The sequence below is a fragment of the Melozone crissalis genome, unplaced genomic scaffold, assembly GCF_028551555.1.
Source record: "Melozone crissalis strain CALT ecotype California unplaced genomic scaffold, PUWL_Pcris_2 ptg000013l_1, whole genome shotgun sequence".
Taxonomy (NCBI): Eukaryota; Metazoa; Chordata; class Aves; order Passeriformes; family Passerellidae; genus Melozone; species Melozone crissalis.
In genome coordinates this window covers 51086502-51104968 of record NW_026535791.1, presented here as the reverse complement: position 1 = coordinate 51104968, position 18467 = coordinate 51086502, and the positions used below count along the sequence as shown (strand labels likewise).

At 40.7% G+C, this 18467-nt stretch overlaps 1 protein-coding gene across 1 annotated transcript in view; it reads left to right on the top strand.

The window, feature by feature from the left end:
* The window catches only part of COL4A2 (collagen type IV alpha 2 chain), a 141752-nt gene that overhangs the window by 98552 nt on the left and 24733 nt on the right, over positions 1-18467 (top strand). The window contains exons 12-27 of the mRNA XM_054271539.1: positions 149-190; positions 704-778; positions 1894-1938; positions 3129-3191; positions 3965-4009; positions 6034-6087; positions 6359-6425; positions 7862-7963; positions 8361-8516; positions 9117-9209; positions 9508-9674; positions 12808-12880; positions 12969-13075; positions 14179-14380; positions 15133-15192; positions 15950-16012. Of these exons, the coding sequence (XP_054127514.1) occupies positions 149-190; positions 704-778; positions 1894-1938; positions 3129-3191; positions 3965-4009; positions 6034-6087; positions 6359-6425; positions 7862-7963; positions 8361-8516; positions 9117-9209; positions 9508-9674; positions 12808-12880; positions 12969-13075; positions 14179-14380; positions 15133-15192; positions 15950-16012 (1414 nt within the window). The remainder of the gene's footprint in view (positions 1-148; positions 191-703; positions 779-1893; positions 1939-3128; positions 3192-3964; positions 4010-6033; positions 6088-6358; positions 6426-7861; positions 7964-8360; positions 8517-9116; positions 9210-9507; positions 9675-12807; positions 12881-12968; positions 13076-14178; positions 14381-15132; positions 15193-15949; positions 16013-18467) is intronic.

The following is an 18467-nucleotide window of genomic DNA, read 5'->3' as shown; positions in this document are numbered from 1 at the left end:
GGTAAGCCTAGGCTATTGTTTGATTGCATTCTTCAGTGGTGTCGTACAGATTGGTAAGCCTGAAAAGGCCTTTAAGCATGTTTAAATTTGAATTTTATATTAGATTAGAGTTGTACACTTGGTAAACATTGACCTGTTATTTTTGCAGGGCAACAGGGGACTTGGCTTTTATGGAGAAAAAGGTGAACAGGTAAAGGAAAATTAATGAATGAATATCACTGCTAAAGGACAGGTGGATGTTTTCTGCTATTTATAAAATAACATACTTTAAATACACTCTTCATTTGCAATTGCATTATATAATTATAAGAGAAAAATGAAGTATAGGTCTGAAAGTAATTATAATCTCAATAAAGGACATAATATCTGAACTAACCCCTATATGTCTAGTTCTCTGTGTGCTCTCATTTACACAGAGGTAACACTTCTGAAATTTACAAAGCCAGGCCACTTTATGCAATGCAGTAATCTTTGCTGTTGTTCTGAAAACAGGCAGGGCAAGAGCAAGTTCTGCTATATGTTAACCCAGCACAAAATTAATTTATCTTGCCACCAATTTATTTGGTATGGTATATGGTTTAGAACCACATTCCCAGCAGGGGCAAATCTGTGCTGCTCCTTTGCAGTGTCCTAGAGCCTCTGCTGAGCAACTTGGCCAGGAATTAGAGCTGTTGGTAAATGTTCCTTTGTGTTTTCCCTGCAGGGCTCCCCAGGTCCTCCAGGTCCACCTGGGCTTCCTACAAGAGAACTGACAGGTGTCTCCCCTGACAAGCACAAGGTAACCAAGAGGGCATTTTTCTGAAATAAAAAAGGAGCCAAGAGCTCTGTGCTACCAAAACTAAAATATTGTACAAATGTGCTGTAACATATAGAACTTAAAAGACTTTAATATACCAGAAGAGAAATTTGCTACTTTCACAAACTTGGATCAGAACAAATTTATTGAGACTGTGGTGGCGAAAGTAATTCAGAAAGTATTTCTCAAGTTTAGAGATGTCTTTGGCAAACTTGTTCTTTTTGTTTAAGCGTGCAGCTACTGGCCATCACTCACATCTCATTTTACAAGCAGAAATGCCTGCTGAGAAACCATTACTGTGTTTGTTTTGATAACTTATCTGTGTGATGCAGATATTTATATACTTAGAGTTAAGGCTTACTCTTACATATTGGAGAAATCCCCACATGCCAGATGCAGTTTATTCTCATCTGCTGCTCCTTGCTGGGAGCAGAGGCAGTCATACTCTGTATGTGTGTATTCTGTATCAGGCACCAAGCTCCAGACCAGGTTTTTTTCTTCCCATATTTGAAGTTAGAAAGTTTACATGGCTCATACAACTTCTGCAGTAAATTGCTATGATACTGGAAGATCTAAAAACACCTTTGATACTCTGCAGTCTGCCCTAAATAACATACATGCTGAGATTTCCATGACTAAGCAGATACCCACATTGAGCTACTTACCTGGAGAGCTGTTATATTCAATGGAGATATCATCAATATAGAGTGGAATTTAGGCTTTGATTTGTCTTACCTCTTACCTAGGGCTCTTGATCAAATAATTCGTAGGTAATCAGTAGGTAAAAATGAGAGAGTGTGCATTTATTCATGGGCATTCCTTTGGCACTCACCACGCAGACATCTCATGAACAAGCCTGGAAAGAGCTGGACAGTCACATTCCTAGAGACCTTTTCAGAAAAATTATCAAATATTTCTTTAAAAAGCAACTTCAAAAAACTTATCATGAAAGCACTGATTTCATACAAGAAATGTGTGGATAAAGAACAGCACAAGGAGTGTTTTGTCTCTTGATCAGTCATTTTGTGTTGTATAAAAGTTATTTAAATGTAAGTGGGAATGCCAAACCTATCTGAATACTTTTTCTGTATTGTTAGGGTGAAAGAGGAGATCCTGGACCAAGGGGGGAAGCTGGACTTCCAGTAAGTCATGTGGAAAAGAACGAAGTCAAATAATAATATTAGAGCTAATTCTTTTGTGCTCTTCACTGATGTGATGCAATATAGATATGGATCAATATTGATGTGTTATAGACACCAGTTCTAATGCTTCAGAAAAACTGAACAGCTTGATGTGTAATAACTCCACATTACAGTCAGTTGTTCTCTTACTGGTTTACTGAAATAAGACTTTTCCTCACATATTTTTAATTTTAGTTCTAATTATTAATAAATCTCTTTACTTATTCTTCTGATCTATGTTTTAAAATTTCACTGTATTTCATTCAATAAGAACATATTGTATTTTTAATCCTTTTTAGCCTACTGTCCAACACATACAAACTTTTTGTCTCATGGTTTTTTAGATCTGTTGAGTATGTGGGCAGTAATCCCATATGTTGTATTGTGTAAAGCTGTCAACCCAGCTTGACTGAACATGGTTTAGTTATAACTCACAGACAAGCTCTAGACTGACTAAATAGCTTTGCCATTGAGTGGTTCCTTTTGACTTCCCAGAGGGGTTTAAAACAGAATCTTTACTAAGCAGGGATGCCTCGCTGAGCATTTTGCAGAGCTTTATTTTCTCAGATGGTCTGGTCAGCAGCTCCACAAGGTTATGGGAGAAGGTCACATTGTGAGCCCTGATGCCCTCCATGTGTGGTTGCTAGCCTGTTGTTCAGCTGCTGATCATATTCCACACATGTAGGATTTTTTTTTTCTCATTAGAAAAGCTATAATTATATGCTGATGTGGCAAAAGGGGATATGTGCTTCTCCCCTTCTTTTGTTTTGTATAGTAGGATGGATAGCAGCGTGCCTGTGTTTGCCAAACAGTTCTCTGAAGCTACAGTTTGGGCATAAGCTGAGTTGCTTAATTGGTTGTACAGCTGAATAATTACTTTGGCCCTTCTTCAGAGCTGCAGACACAGAAGAAATAAAGGAGATGATAGGAGGGAGACACTGTCCTCTCTCTAATGGCCTGCTCCTGCTATTCTAACAAAGCAAGCATGTTACACTTAATTATAAGGACAACAGTTCTTTCACATGCAGCTATTATTAGATTATCCTTGTGTTACAGTGATGCTTTCTTCCTGTTTAGCTTCCATAGACAGTGTTGCAATTTTTTTATACATAATGAAGAAATGCATTGAACTGACGTGCAATCTTTCCTAGGGTGTTCTTCTGTTTCCTCTCCAAAAAGGTGAAGAAGGGGTAATGGGCTACCCAGGACAAAGGGTGAGTCACTCATTAAAGGTGGAATTCACTCAGCTGAGTAGGTGGATCTGAGCTGAGAGTTTGCCTTCTGGAACAAAACACACATGAAAAAATCAAAGAAGTTACAGTTCTTCAGATCAATAGGTTTGGCAAGCTCAGAACTGCCTGAAGCAGGAAAGCAAAAAAAGCCATTTTGAAATGGTGGTGGGAGGAGGCCCCCACAGGACTCACAGGTGTGCCAAAGAATGGCAAGGTATGCCTGCCATCCCTGGGAAGCCTTGTGCATCTCTCACCTGAAGCTGTGCTCACCAAGCAGAGCTGCTGTCCTGGTCCTCAGCACAGACTGTCCTTCCCTGTTCCCATCTGAGCTGTCTGCAGACCGTGGTTAACAACATGAGTCTGACTCCACTTACTTGTGGACTCAAGCAAAAGTCAATGTAAATGCTTCCTTGTAGCATCTCTGACTGCTTGTTTTGGAGCAGTGTTTCTGAAGTGCTTAAATGGAGTGAGAACAGTACTGAGAATACATTTTCTTAAAAAATCTCAGTCATCTTTATAATCTTACGGTCAATTTACAATGTGTTGATTAAGAGAGAAAAAAAATATAATACCAGATTAGATTTCAGACTTGTACTGTTTGCACTATACAAAAATCTAATTGAAAACATATCTGAAGTGTAACTCTTAGAGTTTCAAGATGTTAGTTTTATTTTATGTAAGAAATAATAATGGTTCTTTGCCATTAGAATGTTAGAATGTAATTTTATTTTGTTAATTGTATTGTACCTTCATAGGGACTGCCTGGCATCACTGGTTTTCCAGGACTCAGTGGAGAAAGAGTGAGTATTTCATACAAGACTGTTGTTTCTAAGACATATGAAGACAATCTGTCTGAAAAGTAAACTGTAGAGGACAAATTCTGCCTGCAATTACACTAGCTGTAGTCTAACAAATATCATCTGGGTTCATCCATCATTCTAATTTTGGGTCAGTTATTTTTCTCATCAGTGAGGCAAAAAAAAATTACCTTATGATTAAAGTCCAGTTTTGCTTAAACCATGAGCATCTTTTGAGACCATTACAGGGAAGTACAACTTTCATTGTTCTAATTACTGTGATTATGATTTCTGTCATTTTCTTGCTACAAGCAGAAGCTTTTTTGAATAGCTTTCTGCAGATGTGTTTGAAATGTACGGTTATCTTGGATATCACAAAGAGAGAAGAGATGGAAACTGATAAATATACCAGTTTAATCTCTGTCCCCATGGAAACACACCCAAATATTTAAAATAGCATTCTGTCAGACAGAGACTTTCTGTTTGGTCTCAGAAAAAAGGCTTCTTCAGTCAGCATTAGAAATCACTTCCATGAGGTAAATAGCTGTGGGATGCACGATTTTTCCATGCTTTGCCATCTTTAGTTGTTTAAAGATTTGTCCTGCCACCAAGGCATAACAATAATAACATGAAACACATGGGACATGAAAGTACACGAAATCTGAAAAATAACATTTGCACAGCTATGTTCACTCTGGTGGTGTGGAAGGGAATTGCTATTAGTAATGCATACATGGAGAGGCTGATGCAAAACCCATTAAAGCCCACTGGTTGACCTTATCGTGGGTTCATGCTGCAGTCAGAAGTGAGCAGTGGCTGCTGCTTTTTGAGGATGAATCTTGGCAATAATTGTAGCAGAAGGGACATTGGTTTGGATGGACTATCATTGTATAATGTATGTGTGAGGGGACACCCTGCTCCATGTGCTATTCACAACCTCCTTTTTTGCTGATTTTTGAGTGATTTTATTCTTGAGAAAGAAAGAAGGATGATTAGGTCCTGCTAGCACACAGATGAAGTTGCAGTTGAGCAGGAAGCTGCTGGCTTTGCTTTTAGACTGCCAGCTCCACCTAGTGTAAAGAGATTTTACACCTGATAATCAAGAGGCTCTTTTTCCAATGGTGAGATGCACACTTGCCATTATGGAAAAGCCTCTGAAATGTGATCGGGTTTGTGGCATCTGATTGAGAGCTGTGGTACTTTTAGTGCTTCAAAACTACTTCAGGAGTGACTTACAGAGCTGGTTATTAACACTGAAGTTCTGGGTAAGAGTTGTACCCACTGTAAAACTTGAGGGATACTCAGATTTTAAAAAACTGACTAATAATCTAAGTGTGAATTATACAAAACTATTGTTAATTGACATCAGTTGTTGATCTGGCCACTGTTTTCTACTAAAAGCACACATTTGTAACATCAGTCTCTTTCCAGAGTACATATAAATATTTCTTGTAGAGAACAAAAGTTGTCAAAGAGCTGAGTAAAGCACACAGAAGAGGTGATCTCATCTGGGTCAGCATCTTTGAAATCCATCTGCTTCGGAGTTCTTCTCATTCATCCCTTCTTCAGCCAAACAGTCTCCAGCCACCTGGAAAAGAGCAAAAAGCACCTGTGTACTTCAGTGCTATTTCACTGCTCACTGTTCCCATTCCAGTGAAAATATGTCGTCTTGTAATGCTTCTGACTTGTTCAGTTTTCTTGCAGCAGGCTGCTGTGGTCTGGCTGCCTAGCCCATGTGTCTGAGGGTCAACTGGCATGGAGGGGATCCCCTTTTCTCCTCCTGCACCCTGCAGCATCCATGGAATGGTGTGTGTGTAGGTGCTCCTTCCATCTGAACCACTGCCAGGGGTGACAGAGCCTGCAGCACAGCAGGTCCCTCTGGCCTTTGGCAAGAGTTAGGCTTGGCCCAAGAGATGGGACAGCAAACCACAAGGAATCTTTTTGGTGTTACAGGAATTGCTACAGACCAAATAATTTTAGTCTCTCTCTGATAAAGGCAAAGTCAATTGTTTCTATGTGTATTACAGGGTATTCCAGGATATGATGGTCCACCTGGTGGTCATGGTCCCAGAGGAAGCAAGGTACTGCTTTACTTTGACTTGCCAGAAGCAATAAGTCAGATTGTCATTTTGTCTTCTTTCCTTTTCTGTCATCATGTAGCAGCAATTGTGTCTGTTGCCATTGTAGAACCGGTTATGTGGTTTGTTAATTCGATATCTTTGAGGTTTCTTAAATGTTGTGTCAGTGCCTTTGGGAGTTTGGGGTTTGTGTTTCATGGGAATACCTTTTCATTTTAAAAGAAATTCTCTATAACAATGTGCTTGGGAGTGATACTTCAACTTCTGTTGACAGGGGGAGCCTGGCGAGATGGGTCCTCCAGGGCCAGATTCCTATTTCCCTTCCCGCATCCCGAGGAAAGGTACATCTTCTTTGCTCTCATTGTTTATCTCAGCTGTTTTACTGCCTTCTGCATAGATCAAAAGCATGACATTCTGAGAATTCAACTCCTAAAAAAATGTGTTTGCTAAAGTGTTCCAGAAGCTGTAATTGCCTTCCAAGAGAGTGCCCTAATCACCTTTCTGCAGGCAGGTGGTTTCTTTGTCTCTCCTGCTGAGCTGGATTGCCTTACAAAAGGCTTCCATGCATGCCTGTATCCACAGAGAAGAAGCAAGCAAAAAAGCGTGTGACTTTGTTGTCCAGTAAAAGGAAGAATGGGAGTCTGTCTTCTGTGTCCTGTTTCAGACTTGGGATAAAGCACAGTAGTGGCAGCATAGCAGAGAGCATTCTTATCATCAGAGAGAAAGAGAGAGAGAAAGAGAAAGAGAGAGAGAGAGAGAGAGAAAGAGAGAGAAAGACAGAAAGAAAGAAAGAAAGAAAGAAAGAAAGAAAGAAAGAAAGAAAGAAAGAAAGAAAGAAAGAAAGAAAGAAAGAAAGAAAGAGAAAGAAAGAAAGAAAGAAAAAGAAAGAAAGAAAGAAAGAAAGAAAGAAAGAAAGAAAGAAAAGAAACGAAACCTACGCATTAAAAAAGCCTTGAGGAATATAAGAATATTTTTTTCCTTTTTAAAATTGACAAATTTCCTTTGCGATCTTTTCACTGTGCTTGTAGCACCCAGTGTCAGCTGTTCTACAGAGCTGTGATGGCTCTGCATGGCCAGACTAGAAACACATAAAAGGTGATAGCAGTTTGCCAAGGCCAAAACTATTCAAGGGAAGGTGCCAGCAAACAGCAAGAGTGATCACATGCCATTGCCTTGGCCTTTGTCCTCATACCACAGAGTTTACTTGTCTTGTTGAAAGCCAGAGAGACTAGCAGTGAATGGCTCCCTTCCTCCCAGAGAAAGGGGGAAAGAGGCCCAGAACATCAGATCACCCTGGATACCCTGCCACCCTTTTAGAAGCAGGAGGGACTGTGTAGAGAGAGAAAGAAGCAGGCAGAGGGCTGAAGACACCACATGTCCTCTACTATCACTGATCTTTGACAAGAGTATACTTTCTGCGGGCAGTAGCTGGGCTGGACCCAGATGCTTTTGGTAGTGGGAAGCAAAGGAAAGCTCACATATCACACATCTGTTACAGCAGAAACTCCCTGCAGGAAAAAGAGGGGCTCTCCTCAGGAAGCTGCTCTTCTGTGCTTCCCAGGAGCAATGTAGCTCTAGCTGCATATTAGTAAAAGGTGAAAGATACTATCCTGCTTCCTGGGCTTGGTGGCTCCACACCACTCCTGTCAGTCTAAAGTTACATTAGAAACTGTTGTAAACTTTACTATTCCAAGGCACTTGAAGATTCTAATATTTGCTTTTTTACAAAGAGCAGCATCACACTAACACATTTTGTGGAATTGGGGATGTCTTTCAGGTGCAAGAGGTGATCCAGGCTTCCCAGGTGCTTCTGGACTCCCAGGAGACAGAGGAGACGAGGGAGATCCTGGATTACCTGGTCTTCCTGGATTTTCTGATGGTAATGGCAGCAATACATGTTCTAATAGCTTAACTAGGGAGTTTGACTGATACAGGGTCACAGTGGGGAAAATCTTTGTGGTGATCATGTGATACACAGTGCAGAGTAGTAGATAATAACTGGGGGGGGCAAAGAATGGGAGGAGCATTTTCCTTTGGACCAGTGGGACTCTTGCAAAACTACTGAAATAGAGATGATGACAGAGCCTTGTTTCTGTAACTGCTATTGATGTGCTCAAGTGAAAAGTGCAGTTACCATTTTTGCTCCATGCTAAGCATGTCCATTTTTCCTTGCATGTTAGATGCAATTGTATGAACTTTCTCTTCTGTTACATCACAGTTCTTTGGGCAGCGCTGTTAAGGAATTGCTCTGAACTTCTTCCCTGGTTCTGTTTCAGCGGATGGGGATAAGCCAGGCTTGCCTGGAGAAATGGGACCAAAAGGTGAAAAGGGTGAAATTGGATCTCCTGCTTATTTTGCGGGACCGCCCGGGCTTCCAGGCAAGGATGGCTCACCCGGAATTCGTGGTCCACCTGGTCCTGTTGGAGCCCCTGGTAAGTGCTAAAACAGATGATGAGAGCTCTCAGGAACATCTTTGATTATTTTAAAGACAGCTGCTGGCAGGGCAAGGTGAGACATTGGCAGAATGAGATGAAATGAAATGAAATGAAATGAAATGAAATGAAATGAAATGAAATGAAATGAAATGAAAATTAAATGAGAGGTGGGGAGGACACACAAAGAAGTCGTGTACACTCATCAGTGAAGAAAATGTTTGTATGATTTTTAGACAGTCCTTGCAACATTTGAAAGACTAGAGGAAAGGATGTGGAGGAAGTGATCCAGAGAAGGTTATTTGTGCTAATCCAGAGTGGGTTGGGCTGAGAGGAGGAATTCAGTGTTAGAGAGGGCAAAGAATGGTGAGGATTGTCTGCCACAACAGATGGAAGTTGCTGAGAATGAGTGTGAGAAGCTGTCAGAAGAAGGAGAGAGGAAGAGAGAAGGGAGTACATCATAGCAGGCTGGGTTAGACAGGAAGTGACATTAGGAGAAACAGGGGAAAATGTGTTGCAGCTCAAAGAAATAGGAATGAAAGAGAAAAAGAGTAAATCCACAGTAGATAAATTTATATTTTTATTAAATTAAACTTCTAGGTCCTCTCTTTGGATTAAAAGGACGAGAGGGAACACCAGGTAGATATGGTGTGCAAGGTTTCCCTGGACCAAGAGGACAAAAAGGACCTAAAGGTAGGTTATAACAGATAACTCAATGGATGATCTGCTCTTATGCATTATCTAAAGCCCCAGTGTGTTCAGTCTGGGTTTATTGAACTATGACATGCATGAGGACTGATGAATTTGATCTGGGGCTAATGTGACAAAGAAATGTTGTGTTGGATTCTTGTCAGGAAAAAAAGGAGTCATTTTCTCAAGTATTTGAGAAACTGCTCAAATATTCTCAAGTCTGTATATAAGAAGGATACAGCTGCATGTCTATTTGTTGTTGATAGAGCTTTCTTTCTTCTCATTCCAAATTTTTCCTTAGGTGAAGAAGGGGATTGCACTACATGCCTTTTGGGTGAGGAACTCAGAAGGGGCTCTACTGGCCCCCGTGGCCCTCCTGGCTTTCCAGGAACCCCTGGCCAGCCTGGAAGCAAAGGAGAACCTGGTGATCAAGGACCACATGGTCTTCCTGGCTTCCCTGGAGCAAAAGTGAGATCATTGGAGTTTTTTTATTGCTTAGTTTTGTATGCCAATTTTATATGAAAAAAATTCCAAAACCTCAAGCTAAGCTATTCTCCATGGAAAAATGATGAAAATATTATTTTCCCTTCCTTCCTTCCTTCCTTCCTTCCTTCCTTCCTTCCTTCCTTCCTTTCTTCCTTCCTTCCTTCCTTCCTTCCTTCCTTCCTTCCTTCCTTCCTTCCTTCCGCCCCTTCCGCCCCTTCCGCCCCTTCCGCCCCTTCCGTCCCTTCCCACAAAGTGCTAGAATGGAAGTGCAAATAAAAAATTTTGGGGACAGTGAAAGATTTCCCCATAAACCAAAGTCCACCCTCTATCTGAAGAAAGCAGAACCCTTTCAAGCTGCTGTATTGAGTGTGATCTGACCATCTAGAAGGAAAACAACTCCAGTAGTAATGTAAGGTTGTTGCTTAAAGGATGCACATGTTAAACTGCTTAAATGTAAGGTTCTTGTTCACAATATAGTCTTTCTAAAAAACACTGTTCAATAGCACTGAGGAAAGGGCTCATAACAGCTTGTTTGTGGGTGATACATAGAGGAGCTGTACCATGTGGTGTGCTCACTGCATCATGGCTCCTCACAGGCAGAACTGGCTTCAATCAGCCACATCTCTCAAGATTTTAGAATAAGTCCTTTGTAATGCTGACTCAGAAGCTGATTTTGTGTATCAAAGGATTGCAGCATGCTTTTGGCTTAAAGATCACCCAGTTCCAAACCCCTGCCATGGGATGGAACACCTTCCACTGACCAGGTTGCTCAGAACCCCATCCAGGTGTTCTTGGCCTAGAACATTTCCAGGGTGGGATATCCACAACTCTTCTGGGTCTATGTACCTGCTTCAGGGGCTCAGCACCCTTACAGTAAAGAACTTCTTCCTAATATCTAATCTAAACCTACTGTCCATCAGTATAAAACCATTCCTCATTTCCTATCGCTGCATACCATTGTGAAGTCCAAAGATGTCAGAGCAAATCTGACTGGTTTCAGTTAGTACTTTAGGCTCTTCTGGACATTAAAAAAGCCAAGCTCACTCACTCACAACTATCTAAAGTTTGGAATTTTTTAGAATTAAAAAATAATACATTAAACTTTTACGTTATTTTGGCTCTATTAAAAAAAAAAAAAAACAGAAAAGGTAGATTTTTTGTGAAAATTCCAAGTACTTTTATGACTTTCTAGAAGTCACAAAAAAAATTGACAGAAATATTTCCAAAAATATAATATTGATACTTCGGTTGAAACTTTGTAATTTCTACAAAGCTTTTTTGCTTTTGAGATTCTTCGTCCCAGAATTTCAGTCACTGTAGAACAGAGAGAAGTATAAACATGTACAGACGTAGCACAGCAAATTCAAAAAGTAAAACAATGTATCTTATATATTTTGGTCCATATTCTGGAGCAAAAATCACTCCATCATTTTTTAAGGATGTTCAACAAGCTCCATATGTGGATGATAAATACAATGAATCTTGATGAGATCTATGTCAGTTTAATGAAAATGAAGTTTTATCCCAAGCAAAAGGATTCTTTATTATGTGGAGAAAGAGAAATTAGAAGCAGCTGTAAAATATTTTGAAAATTCCTCTGTGCTAAATTGTATTATACATAACAACTAAATTTTGATTAAAAAATAGCAATGTGAAGATCATGCTATTAGTGCAATGTTAATGCAGTAATTCAGCATTATTTTAAGTTCTTGAGGTTTCTTTTGGCCTGAAAAAAATCAATATCCAAAAGAAATGACTTTACCATGGAGTAGAGATTGCTTCAGTCACATTAAAATGCAGCTTTCAAATATGTCCCAGGTAAAGCAGAATGCTTATAATCAAAATTAATCCCACTCTTTTGACTAACAGAAGTGCAAACTGGGAATGTTGTGGTGACCTGCAGCTGAGATAGTTTTTATACATGCTTTTCACCCAGAATGTCAATAAAATACAGTGGTGCCAAAACCACACTTTTAAATAATATCTGGCACAGAAGTATTTTAAGCAAAAAATAAATTTATCAGGTACATCCCTTTCATTCAGTGTCTGCCCTGGGATTCAGTAAGAGGTGGCTGGGGCAATCCTGACATGCACGGCTTATATTTTAGTGAGCATGAGTGTAATTATTCAGAACTAAAGCAAAATGGCATAAAACAATCACTAGTAAATGGCTCTGTAACCTTTGGGCCTTTGCACCTGCCATGGATGTGGATTTGGTTCTGTGATTGCCAGGCTCTTGGCCAGAAGCTGGAAATTTCACTTTCAGATGGGCTGTTCAGGAGGAGGTTCCAGCATTGTGCCAAGGAGTCAAGAATGCCTGAGACTGGTCTTTAGCTTCCCCACAGTTTGTCTTTGCAAGAGAGAAGGTTTTTCTCCTTGGAGATTTTCAGTGCATGGCTAGGCAAGGCCCTGGGCAACCTGCTCTGTGTCCAAGTGCTGGGCTGGGCCAGAGACATCCAGCCCTCCCTTCTAACCAAAGCCTTCCCACAGATCTGTGATTTGATTAAGTGATTTGATGCCTTAATCCCTCTGTGCCCAAGTTATTGTCTGGTAAATTAAGGTGATGCTGCTTTTCAGCCCCAGAACAGTGTTTGAATCACAATCCACTGCGAGCTGCAAGATTGTTCTCCTTGGGAGTGGTGCACAACATGAATTGCACATCACTAGAACCCTAAGGTTTTTCCCAAGGTGACAAAGAGTTGCTTGGGGCATTTTCTTTAGTGGCTAACACTGAGTAATTCACCAGGTTTTCTCCAGTGCAGTTCTGCAGCAGCAGTCCTGCAGAACTCCACAGCAGTCCTGCAGTCAACTAGCAGTCCTGCAGGACTCTGGCTCATGGAAAGCCATAGGTGTCTCAATCCATCCTCATGCAGAATCTCCTCCATCATGCCATAGAGACCCTGGTCCTAGATAGAACATATTAATAAAGGTTCTGCAGAAGAATGGGAATACTGAAGAGGAAATAATTCGTGGAAAGTAACAGGAAAGAAGTAAAATTCAAGGAGGCTTTTTTTTGTTTGTTTGTTTAAGCAGTACAGTAGAAATGCAAGTCTTGATACTTACTTCTTAAGCAGTTCTCATTTGTTTTGGGTTGTTTTAATGTATGTAACACCAGGGATATTCGGGTCCAGCTGGATTTCCTGGACGGAAAGGAGAAAAGGGAGACTCTTTACATGTAACTACAAAAGGTAGAGTGAAAATTCTTGTCACCTGTATTTTTCCTATTATTTGTAGTATTAATGAAAGATTGGTCTCACAATGGAATGTCTTCTTTAGGCACCAAAGGGATCCGAGGAGACCCTGGGCTGCCTGGAATCAGAGGTGAGGATGGTTTCCCAGGCAGAGATGGATTGGATGGTTTACCAGGACAGCCTGGCCTTCCGGTAAGCAGCAAATACAGCAAACACACCAGACCCAGCTACTCATGCACTTAATTCTAAGGAGTTGTGATCACCAGCCTGTCCTTCTTTCACTGATAATGACACAGAACTAGACTGGGTTTGCTGGTTATTGATAAATTAAGCATCAGGTTTACTCTCAGGGATTTTTAGAAAAATTTTTCACTTTTATTTCCATTTTACTTAAACAGCAAGTGGTAGTGTATGGTTCATTAGTAACTCCTTCAGTATAGTCTGAGATTCTTTGTGACTGAATTTTAATAACTTTGGTACAACTGTGTTGAAGAAAAGCAAAATTACTACAATTTTATGTTCTTAAAATGTACATTATGTCATCATATTGCTTGATAGCAATTCACCTAACTAACAGTAGCTATCTAGAAATTACACATGTAGTCTTTGCTTTGTTCGTTTTTTAACTTCCTTCTATAGGAAAAATGAAATACTTTGCAAGAAGAATTCCTGTGACCATCATAAATGATGTTTTGAACCACTGGGACACTCATAGATCATATTTGAAGATGGGCAAGAGCTATACTAGGCACTTTAGACCACTGTACTTTCCCTGCCAGTAAAGATGGTACTTTATATTGCTTCTGAAGATAGAAAAGCATTCTCTAATGATGTTTGTTAAATGTTGATTCAGTAGTGTAGAAATATCACGGGAAGTGCAGTCAGAGAAAAAATCTTTTGGGTGCATTTTTATGTCAGCTTTTCTCAGAAGTAAATGCCACAATGGAACATCTCTAACAATGCTTTTTGTTTCCCCAAATCAACTTAGAGCTTTTCAGGAAGGACCAGGAGCCCCTCCACAACACAGATTCATATTGCCCAAGTGCTTTTCATGGGCCAACATTTTAGGGGAATGTTCCCTCAAGGAGCACTTCTCTAATGCCCTTACTGCCATGTGGTCTACAATAAAGTCAGGTTATTTCAAAAATACTTTACATTCAATGTTGATGTAAAAAGAGCTGGGATACAACACTTGAGAAATTACTGCCTACAGGATGTTGTTCATGAGAGCAGTTCAGCTGTTGGAGTTGTTTCTCAGCAAAGTCAGGAGTGACCACCTCTGTTGACTTCCACAGGGTGATTCTCTCAGAGGTTTCCCTGGTGATCCTGGTTATCCAGGAGAATTAGGCCCAAAGGGCTTTCCAGGAGAAGCAGGCCCGCCAGGTGAAGGATTTCCTGGTCCAAAAGGCTTCCGGGGACCTCCAGGTGACCAAGGACAAGCTGGAAGCCCAGGATCTCCAGGTCTGCCTGGTCTGCCAGGGGAGCCTGGCCAACTAGGTAAGAGACAACTCTGTCCTACGTCAGAGCCATGGGAGATCAGCTCGGAGTTCTGTGCAGCATCTATCCAGCACACTGTTGAAAAGGAACAGCTTGGTGGGGGTTATGTGGGGTAAAAGGAAATGCTGGTATTGTCCAGAAACCTTAAAAAAGGAGATACTTCAGAAGTCCCAGTAGTTTCATGTCAGGTTTTGAAATAACATGAATTAATGTGTTAGTGCCAGCAAGTAACATTTTTCAGGTTTCAAGCAGTTGGAGGCAATGGAGCAATGTGCTGCCATTGGAAATCTCACACGTGGTTTTCTCTGATTTTTCCCATCCAACATAATCTTTTAATTTACCACAGAAAATCATGTTTCCACCCTTCAGAGCTCCTCATAGCATTTCTGCAGCTTTTCAAGTCCCTTCCAAGCTAGCAATGCCTGGGCTAAATTCAGAAGTGCTCCAGCTCAGAGTTTTATTCCTCCACTTTGAGAAGCCTGGCAGAATATTAAAGCTAAAGCAAGCATATGTCAGCCTTACAGTGCAGGGGACAGCCTCCTAACATGGACAGGATAGGTTTTAGGCCTGGATCTAATCAATGTGTGGATAGTGTGGATAGTGGATTTGTGTGGTACGTGTGCATAATACATAAAAGAATACATTATCTGCTGGTTTTGTAGGCATTTTTGGTTAGAATTGAGAACATTCTTGTCTTTTTGCAATTTTGGTCTTTTAGATAATAAGTGTGTTTTATAATTCTTTGTTCACAGACTGTGGGCAGGTCATTGAAGACTTTCCTAGAGGAGATGCAACTGAACCAATATGGTCAGGTACTGTACATATACATGGCTTGAATATCTTTTTAGTATTATGCTGCTTTCATGGGTTGATACTTTCTTCTGATGACTGCTTTGGATGCTCTTGGCTGTAAACTGTTTGAACTTTAGGTCACAAATAACTATGCATATACTTTATGTAGCTCTAGACAAAATAATCAAATTTAACATTTTCCAAAATTATTGCACTTTTGGCTCTATTCAGAATTTTTTATTTCATCACTCTTGAGTGTTTATTGTATGATTACTGTGCAATCTAGAAAAACAGTACCAGAAATTAGGTGCCCAAGAAAATTTTAGCAATTTTTTGGAAGAAGAACTTTGAGTGAAGATTTTCAGTCCAATGTGACATATGAGAAAAAACTCTTAGATTTTTACCAAAATTAACTTGATTGCTTCATGGGTATAAACCACCCATAGGGAAACAAAGCATATATCTTATTCTGAAAAATGCAGTAGTCTGGACTACCCTTTCTGTGCTGGTCCAACTGGACCTGCCACCATAACCCCTGTAAAACAGACAGAAGAGCAGCTCTTGGGGTGGAGATCACCTTGAGTGCTCCCCTGAAAATGCCACACATAGCCAACTTTTTTTTTTTAATGAAAAATAAAATTTCTTGTCAAATTAGGAGTTTGCTTGTTCATGTCCGTCACCTGTTTTAATGATACTGTCTTGACTGCAGGCCCAGAGACATGGAGAGATAGTATAGGAGCACATATAGTGTGACTAACTTGGTTTTTTTGTTTGCAGGTGCAGGCTGTGTAAGGCCACCAAAGGGATCCCAAGGAAGGCCAGGATTGCCAGGAGCCACAGGTAATGTTTTGCCTTTGCCCATATTGGGTTTCCCACATACACTGCATTTGAAGGGTATCTTGCCATATCAGTTATAACTGAGCCTTAGCAGACAGCAAGTTTTAGAAATTACTTTGGAACACAGCATGAACCTGACCCTGCCAGAGAGATCTAAGCAGTGAGCAGCCCAGGTGACTTCACATTCCTGAACTAAGCCTGCCTTTGCTAATGAGTGTCAGCCACAAAGCCAAAGTCAGAAAGGACAGCCTGTTTGCTATTCCCCACATGCAAGTAAGAGTATACAGAGTCTACAGGTTTGGTGCTAGAGAGTGTACTGAGCTCTCAGAGCTGACTGCACACCTCACAAGGCAAATCCTGACCTCTGAGAGCAGGGTGATAAAAGAATTGGATGGAGGACTGTGGCAGATCCTTCTCACTGTTCCCCTTCAAGTTATGTACAGAATTCCCTCAGCAAGTGTGATCCCAGAGCCTGTGGTGCAGCTCAGTGTCTGGGCCAGGCTGACACAACACAGCTGATCTGTCTGTTTTCACACACACACCTGCCTTGCAGAGCTGGTCCCTCCTAGCCCAGAGGGGCCATCTGGTCATCCTGGGCCTCCCCACCACTGGGGGTTCCCCATCTCTCAGCTGTGTTTTTTCTCCTTCCAGCAAAGGGCCCTGCAGGGATTATAAACACCCCTCCTCCTTTAAACAAAAAGGGGAAGCTGTGGATGCGACAGTTTCATCAGAGAGAGAGAAGCCAGATAAACTTTCCCAGGAATTGTTCTGGGGAGTTTTGAGAAGGCTGAGATAGTTAAAGAATTAAAACAATCTTGCAGCTGCTGTTTTGAAACAGTTGTTTTCTCATAAGATATTTACCTAAGGGTGTCTTAATTAGCCAGTGGTGTGATGGGGTGTTGATTAAATGACCAGTCAGGCCCACCTGTATTGAAATGGTATATAAAAGAATGGGATTGTAATAAACTCAGATTTGCCTTCTGAAGAGACCTAGAGTCTATGTGACACATCACCCCTGTTCTTCACTCAACAGTGATAAACCTCCTTCCAAGAGGAGAGGACAGAGCCTGAGGGATTGTGTGAGATGGAATTGAGACACATGGGCAGGGTGTGCTGGGTGGTCATAATGACTGACCTTGAAGGGGGAATATCTGACCAGCACAGATAGTTCCTATGAACTTATGTACTCCCCACTTAAGCAATAAAACTGTTTTTCAATAAATCCATATTACGAGCTGTAAAGACACTGACAAAAACATAGCTGGGTCTTTCAGATTTTCGTAAATGTAAAATTTTTGATGCATCTGTTTCTGTGCTTTAGCCAAGTTTAGAGATCTGGAGTATAAATTTTAAGGTCAAGCTCTTTCTTTTTTTTTCAGCACAAGGTTTATTATGGCATAGATGGATTTATTAATTGATTTATCACAGACTAATGCATCTTAAAAGGAAAAAAATTATCACAGTTGAAAGATTATCTGTGTTTCCTTAGTCCTGGTGCCTAAGTTTGTTGGTAGGATCACGACTTCCTGTTTTCTTTGCAATATTTGTATTTTTTTCTGAATATGATTTGTTTATTTTCGTTCATATGAACTTGAAGGTTTTTCTTTCAGTGAGTACAGTCAGATTTGTCAGATTTAACTCCCATCTGTAAGACTGCTGTAGCACAAGTGATGCTGTTTCATGTGTTTTACATTTTCTATTCTTGGCTAGCTCTTTCACAGATCTTTCTCTGCCTTTGTTAGCTTACATGCTTTAGTAATTTTAAGACTTGTTTTTTTTAAGACTTGTTTTTCATCCTCTCTCTCCAAAACCTGGGAAGGGCCCCTTGCAGAGCCCAGTGCAGAACTCTGTTTGTGGCTGCCTTTCAGTCAGTTCCAGAGGCAGTTCTGGAACCAGAAGCCTGGGAGGAGCAGGACACATTTGCACGGCTTCTTTTTGCCATAGCTGTGTCAGTTGAGTTGTCTGGAGCATCATTGCTACCCACATGGGCCAAACCAACACAAAAGCAGCAGCACCTCCTTTACACCATTTTCATTGTCTGCTTGGAGTGATGGGGTTATCCACAGGATTTCCCACATTCTGCCCAGCCAGCCTGGAGCTCCTCTGTAGACTCTCAGTGTCCTAGGTGCTCACAGCACACAGTGTATCAAGCAAGGAGTTGTCTTTAGAGCCTGCCACCCTCATGTCCTTGTGTTCCTTTGAAATTCCTGGCAACACACAAAAACATATTGGTTATTCAGGAGTCTCAAAGTCTACACAATTAGTGTTGAATAAAATTTTTAGGCTGTTTTCTGTCTCAAACAACTAAAATATTTGCAAACCAAACATTACATTGACAAAATAAAAAACTTTTTTCATGCTGCTGTTTGGCACATGTTATCACCAGCTAACATCATGTACTGACTTACTGAAATATGTGGTAAGCAGTGGATGTTTTCTTCCTCTGCACCTTCTTTCT